Source organism: Alexandromys fortis, unplaced genomic scaffold (assembly GCF_014885135.2).
Source record: "Alexandromys fortis isolate MF-2015 unplaced genomic scaffold, M_Fortis_MF-2015_v1.1 scaffold_1, whole genome shotgun sequence".
NCBI classification, from domain to species: domain Eukaryota; kingdom Metazoa; phylum Chordata; class Mammalia; order Rodentia; family Cricetidae; genus Alexandromys; species Alexandromys fortis.
Window position 1 is genome coordinate 39,842,037 of NW_026067927.1, and position 7,476 is coordinate 39,849,512.

General features: G+C 40.4%; 1 protein-coding gene across 1 annotated transcript; it reads right to left on the minus strand.

The window, feature by feature from the left end:
* Window positions 1-892: 892 nt before the first annotated feature.
* On the minus strand, window positions 893-6,891 carry LOC126502966 (cathepsin J-like). Its single transcript, XM_050144382.1, has 8 exons — window positions 6,803-6,891; window positions 5,388-5,527; window positions 4,968-5,090; window positions 4,688-4,831; window positions 4,009-4,233; window positions 3,399-3,561; window positions 2,642-2,759; window positions 893-1,976 (listed from the first exon to the last, which is right to left on the minus strand). The coding sequence occupies exons 2-8, from the start codon at window positions 5,514-5,516 to the stop codon at window positions 1,874-1,876; spliced, it is 1,005 nt and encodes a 334-aa protein (XP_050000339.1). The 5' UTR covers window positions 5,517-5,527; window positions 6,803-6,891; the 3' UTR covers window positions 893-1,873.
* Window positions 6,892-7,476: the final 585 nt, after the last annotated feature.

Here is a 7,476-nt window from a genome sequence, read left to right on the forward strand (position 1 = left end):
TCTAAAGATTTACCAAATTTATTTTTAAAAGAATGAATTTTGGATTCACTGATTTTTCATATTTTAAAAGTTTCTGTTTAAAGATTCTCTTTCTATACATGCATGTGATGTGTTTTGATCAAATTGGCTCAATCATTTCTTACTTTCCCATCCTTTCACATCTTCCTTAGTTCCTTTTCTTCCAAACTTCATCTGTTATACTTAATTTTTAAAGGTTTCTATTACCCACTGGGTTCACTTATTGCATGTGGAGTGTAGATAGCCTCTCAGAGCTCACTTCTCTGAACAAATGTGATTCCCCCGTTCAACATAAACCATCAATGGTCAATAGCTACTTGGATAGGGGTGGAAATTTATTGGAGCCTCTCCCATCCACATTGGGATCTTGGCTGGCTGGATCTTCTGCAAGTCTTATGCATGCAATCCCAGCAACAATAAAACTTCACTATTTTCACTCAAGATAAAAAAGACCAGATGTTTAGAAGAAGAGAGTCAAATAGGGCCTGAAAAAGATTCACTGAAACTTTGGGAGTAAAGGGGAAGGGAAGACAAGGATAAGGTGGATGATGTTTGGTAAATCCAAGCAAAGGGAGAGTAGTCTAGCCACCTGTACTGCTAGTCACTAGAAACTTCCAGATGTCTACAGGAAGGTTTTGAAGACACATAAAATACTTTGAGTATATTTTGAGTATGCTTCAACAGCAATTACACTGATTGTGTCAATTCAGTGCATATTGTAGATGTAAAATGAATTCAATATGTATTCCCAAAAGGACAAATACTCAGTTATATAAAAGGTTTAAATGAAATTCAAAAGCAAAACAATTTAGAAAACACATTTGCCACTACAACTTTTAATTAATTTTAATTCCAATAAAGGGTTATGGAAGACACTGGCTGTGAGAAACTGGGATAAATCTGCATAGGCCAGTGTTTCACTGTCCACTAGGGTATAGGGTAAGAATAGCACTCACTGTTTGAGACCTGTATACAAAGTTGTATATGAATATATGTGAATATACATATGTACAGACATACATACACTATTTTCCATACTTGCATGGCTAAGGTAAAGGTCAGTGCATCAGGCAATAAGCTCAGTAACTCGTAATAGAATAGGGCAATGTCTGTGATGGACTGTATTGAAAACCTCTCTTGTTACTCTTGTATGTTGAAGAACTGAAGATTCTGGAAGTGTCACCTGAACCACAATCCTGTAAGTGCAGGCGTGGTGACCTTAATGTCTCTGGCACAGTAACTGGGAATCTAGTACAGGGTTGAGGTGCTGGACAAGGGAGAGTCACAGCTCCATTCAATTCAGTCGGGCAGTACATTGTGCCATCACACTTCACAGAGAACATAATGGTAAATTAATGTTGGTTAAAAATATCAAATCCAGAAATGTTTATAAAGTCTTTTGGAAAATGGTTGCTAGTGTATAAAACCCTGTAAGCAGACCATAACCCAAATGGAATAAAGGCCATCACAAAAGAGCCACTTTCTCTTTCTCCTAGAATGCCACCAGCACACTCAATGTTGTCATCTAGATAAATTCCATGTTTGATCACAAAAAGGAAATCATTTCACAAAACAGAGAGATGCTAGAAACTATATTTGAATTCATTATTTTTAAAGACACCATTTGTATAACCATTAAAAGTGAAAGTCAAGTTGCTGCAAGTGTCATAAAGACCCATCAGGCACAAAGTTGCCCTTTTGAGATAGAGTGAGCAGGTCCCAGAATTCACAGTGCAATGGACCTCTTCAGGAACTCAACTGTTGAACACACTCAGCGAAGGCTGGTCACTGGGAAGTGGAAAGCACTCCATTGAATGCTGTCTCTGCCAAGTCCTCCCTTACGGCCACCAGGAGTTCAGAATATATTGGGGAAGCTGGCGTGTGAAGCAATTGAACAGTGGTTGTTGCGATCTTTGGCAATCTTCATGTAGCCATTTATGCCCCAATTTTCTCCCCAGCTGGAAGGAAACACATGTTTCATTTATCAATGCATGATTGATTTCTTATAGTAACTGACAAGAGGCCAACCTAACAGAAGGATCAGGAAAAGTTGAGGGTCTACCCCTGAGTACCAGGAGGCACCTCATACAGGACAGGGAAGACAGCAGCAGAGGAAGGGTAGTTCAAGCCTAATAAATGTGTCCGATTTTAGACAAAACAATGCACAAAATAACATTGACACCCAAGAAACCACTGATGGTACGGAAATGTTATGATAAAACATTATGGGAGCTCAGAGGACACAGGACATACTAGAACGAGTGGCTAGCCAGACTAGACAGTGAACTCCTTGATCAGTGAGGGGCACTGACTCAGTGCAGAACTTGGATAGTGATTGAGAAAGAACTGATGTTGGCATCAGGCCTCTACACATGTGCATAAACAGGTGCTCTTACACATGCAGACATGCATGTACATATACCTCACATATGTACATAGTAAAATAAAACAGATTTTGTTTGACCTAAGTGGGACAAAGTTTTCTAGGTTGTGTACTTAAACACTGACTTTAAGAGATAATCCCTTTGAAATTCTTTTGGAAGGGCACCTAGTGCTCTTAATCACTGAATTGTCTCTCCAATACTAGAATTTCAAATATAGATTTTCTTATGGCAATTGATACCTGTTCTTGATCAGCCAGTAGTTATTACCATCTGTTTCATTTCCCTCAAATCCATAGCCAACCACCAGAACTCCATGATTCGTTACGTAACTGCTGCAGTTTGGCTCGTGATAAATGCCTGGGAAAAAACAGAGAAACTGATGTGAGATGCACAGGACACCCGACAGTGACCACAGCCACCAACAGTAGGGAGTCATTTTCAAAGACCCCAGGAACGATGTAAACTACAGACAGACATGAGTTGACTGACTTGTTACTGAGAATACATACATACATATATACAGATATATGTAAATATGCATATATACTATATATATATAGTTTTACAGAAAACTGAAAAAACAAAATAAGCACAGATTTTTGATAAACAATTGCCTAGGTGCCTCTAAGATGGCTAATTATAATCTTTAATTTCTATGCTAGAAGCTCATGTAAATTAAAACTCACTGAATAGAAATTACTTAAATCAAGAGGCTTATTAATAATTTGATTTCAGAAAAACAGTCTCCACAAAAACCTAAAACACCCACCAAATTGAGGTTAGTTTAAAAATAGCTAAATGATTTTTTTTGAAATATGAAGCACTTACTTGCATGAAAGGGTCCTATCTGCTGATGATGGAGCTCAGTATTATTGTGTGGGGAGGAAAGATTAAAAACCCAAAGTCACACACAATTTTCTAGATTAACAGCCTTTCATGAACCTGGCATGGCCACGTCACGTTTCTTTTTTCTTATCTAGAGGGAACTACACTTACCTCCACTGTAGAACCTGAAAGAATCATGGGAAGCATCAATTGCAGCAGAGACGGGTCCTATAGACGCTACAGCCACCAGTAGGTACTTTTCATGTGGTGGGAGGGTCACAAGTTCTGTGATATAAGCTTTAGAATTCTTAGGATTGTACCTGCAGGGTCCATCCTTAAAAGATAAAGGGTAAGAGACTAAGTTATTTTCACACACCTCTTTTAAGGAACATGCATCAGAACACAACTCTGCACTTTGCGACTGAGCATCCCCATGTCTGGACTGTTATAAATCATCCCAGGAATGAAATACTACTGGGAGATTTGGAACTGAAAATCAGCTACCATATCTTTAATAAAACCTCATAGGTCTTTATGTCTGTAAGAAACCTCCATTACATGTGGAAGAGTTTGCATACTCTCTGTGTGCATAGCACAGGAACAGCTACATGGAAACCATCACATTAGAAACTTGTGGAAAGAACTGATGCTCTCATGAGACCGCTGCTGGTGTACATTGAGTCTACCTTCCAACATGAGTTCTGAAGACCATGGATTATTTCTGCAGTTGTCCCTTGTCTGAAGCTGGCTGAAATGATAGTGGTATAAAAAGTCCACTTACTCTTCCCTCGTATGGATAGGTTGCCTCAGCCTCGAGACCTTTATTGCGGAGAACATATTGGAAGGCTTTGTATGCAGTACCATCTTGGCAGCCATCATTGCCTTGAGGTTTAGAACAGTCCAGTAGGTTCTGCACACTTAGAGGGGTCAGGTTGCCAGTTCTCCAGAACATCTGTCCTTCTATGGCACCAGCTGCAGCAAAAGCCCAGCAAGAACCGCAGTCACCCTGAACAGGGAAGTGAAATTGTCAATACACAAACAAAGACCAACCCCGGCAATGACATAGACAGGTAATATATTATGAAAACGATGTACTAGTAGTTAATAGATGCCTAGGGAGGGATGGTACTCTCCTAGAGAACATGACTACTTGTAGCTAACACATGTCCTGGTCAATGGCTACACACACATGGACATTTGAGCAAAACCTACTGGTTTTATGGGTTATCAACAACAACAAAAGAAGAAATAAATTCCAGAAACAGACACAGTAGAGGACAATAGTTGTAAAAAGAGTGTGTGTGGTGAATTTCTAGGATAAATAACTGTTGTATAAGTGTATGAAGCTTTCATAAAAGAAAGAACAAACTGCACATTGCTCCATATTTAATATACCCACAGACATCACGTATGTTGTCTTAAAAGTGGTTTAAGAATACAGGCATGGGCTGATGTCTTACCTGGTTCCGTACAGGAGTCACATAGCCTTCCCTTCTCCAGTCCTTAAATTTGGGGAAATCGCTAAGACCTCCTTGGTCACTTTCCTCATACATGGCAGCTGGAACTGGAATATCAGTCATCATTTTTCTGTATTCTTTATGGGTCTTCAAGAAAAATAGAAATAATAAAAAACAAAGCAAAAACAAACAAGCGGAACAACATATGAAAAAACGAAACAAAAAAGACCCCATGTAAAGAACTGAAGAAAACACTGTGGGCAGCAATGCATGTCACACTCACCATGTCACCAAAGGCGTTCATTTCCATGGTGAAGCCGTTCTTCCCCAGGCCATTCTCCCCATTATGCATTTTGATAATCTTCATATTTTCTTCCCATACTGCTCTCTTCTGTGCTTCTTCTTCCTAGAAGTGAGCATAATTAATGACAGTTCTTTATAACTAAACCCTGGAAAAATCTGACCGAGTGGACTTGCTGTTGTAGGTGAACAGAGGTCAATGAGAAGGAACTACAGACACAACAGTCACACATTCGGCACATATGGAGGAAAAGAGAATTTGGCCACCCTGTGCTCACAAGAATTGTGATTATATAATTTTTCAGGGAAGGATGAGGTCTATGATTTCTAATGTGCCTAGACACTTTCAACAGCAATGTCAATTCATCCTGGGGTTCTTCTGGACAATTTCCAGTTTACCAACCAGACTACTGTATGATTTTTCATATTTCGTCTTCCATTCTTGCCATTCATCATCCAAACTGAGATCAAGCGCTGGAGCAGCTGAGGCCACTCCCAAGCATAAGATTGTCAGGAATATAGCTGGAGTCATGTCCCTAAGACCTGGAGTGGGAAAACAAATGAATATGTGAGCACACCAACATTTTTTAAAAGTCTTCTTACTCCTTCCTAAGAAAATAATCTATCTATGATCAATAATATTCTTTGACCCATTCTTTCAAATAATTTTTGAAAGGCTGTTGAAAGTGCTTAGGGTAATGTATGAAATAAATCAACCACTTGTAGTAATTAGAACCAATGCAAAATGAAGAGTCCAGAATTCTAGCAATAAAAACTTCAGGTGTACTATATCTCATTATTTAAGAAAGATATTTATTTTTTTCTGAGGACACTGAGGACCAGAAGCAAAAAAAGCAGTCATGTACTTGGTATATCACTGACATAAGATTTATACCGAGCAAAACTTGTATTATGTGGTATTGGATCCAATTTTCAAGGTGAACCCAAGAACTGGGACCACATAGCATCATATCCCTTTCTAATACTCACTGGGTGCTGGGCTTGCCTTGTACCCTTTCTTCTTGAATGAAAATTTTGTGAAATGTCTTGTATATAGATATGGGAAAGGCCAGGCAGTTGTCTTTTAAATTAAAAGTGGCATATACCTTTAATTCCAGCACTCAGGAAGAAGAGCCATGTGGATCTCTGTGAGTTTGAGGCCAGCCTGGTATACAGAGTAAGTTCCAGGACAGCCAGGACTACACAGTGAAACCCTGTCTCAAAAAAATCTCCCTCAAATGTGGGAAGAATCATAGGTACTATTCTTTTTATCCTACAATTGGAACCATGCAAGCAAACTCCCCACACACTTCCTCAGTGAGAATGGCGTCACAAGAGAAAACTGGAGGAAACCAGATCCATAAGTGAAGTGAAGTACAGGAACAAACCTACAGTGAGATTTCTGGTTCAGGACTTTCTGGGTCTCTAAAGCAATACTTCCCATAGGACCTGGATGGGGCCATGCATCATTCTACCACATCTGTACAGGTCGAGTGAGAACCAATTTACCCAAAGATTATAGGCAAGAAACAATCTCTATCACCCAGGCTACTGGCTTGCATGGTAACTTCTAGCACTCTCTGTGGACAGACCCAGACTTCTACTTACAGGGAACCTATACAAACCTGGACCAGGGAGCCAAAAGGCCTGGATTCTTCTATGCCTTTTCCACCCCTTTCCCTCTACCTACACACAGTAGGATGCTGAGCCTTAGAATATGTTCTCCTTCTTTGGGTTCTGCCTGATTCTCCATGGAGTCTCTCAAGGCTCCCCTCCAGAATCATTTCCCATTCTGCCTTGGCACAGACAGAGCCTCACCTGTGGTTAATTCTTCTGCTTCAGTCCACCCGCAGACTCAACTCCTCAGAGGTTTCTGAGGACCCAGGACACCTCACTCAGGCTTTATTCCCAAGTATGTGAACAGTTGGCCCCACCCCTCAATCATACCGTACACTGATTGGCTGTGTTGATGATTGGATAAGGCCTCCAGGCACTGGGATTTAGGTTCTTCCTGAGATATGATTTCAGCCTGATGCTGGAAGGTTGAGCCTGGGGTGTCTCAGTTGTTAGCAGGGATCTGAAATTCTTGATCTTGTCAAAGGAAGTCAGATAGCCATCCTATAGGCCTTGGATCACATCATGTCTGACATATTGCTTGCTGACTGTGCTTCTGGAAAAGCTGTGTGGTGTAGTACTTTCCCCGTTGAGAATGGGAGCCTTTAGTTGCCATCCCCGGTGTAAGGTTAGTTGATGCAATCTGTTTTGTGTTTAGTCCATAGCTATGGTTGGATGCTGTGAGAACACAGACCCCGGGATGCTCTGGCTCTGTGTGTCAGTGTGCAACACAGTTGGATCTCACAAGAATCTTTAGGAGACAGTGACCCGCAATGAGGAAAGTGATGTTCAAGGCTGAGCCATAAGAGGGAGTATGAATGAGCGTGCTGTGAGGGGTCTCATGAAACTTGGCTTTTCTCCTGGAGGTTAAATTGAAT

Bases quoted from the DNA above. Each gene is read 5' to 3' on its own strand.
- LOC126502966 (XM_050144382.1), bottom strand. From the start codon at position 5,516: ATGACTCCAGCTATATTCCTGACAATCTTATGCTTGGGAGTGGCCTCA. The intron at 5,091-5,387 runs GTTGGTAAACTG...GCTCACTTCTAG, and splicing joins AAAAATCATACAGTAGTCTG to GAAGAAGAAGCACAGAAGAG. The intron at 3,562-4,008 runs GTAAGTGGACTT...TTATCTTTTAAG, and splicing joins CCTATCCATACGAGGGAAGA to GATGGACCCTGCAGGTACAA.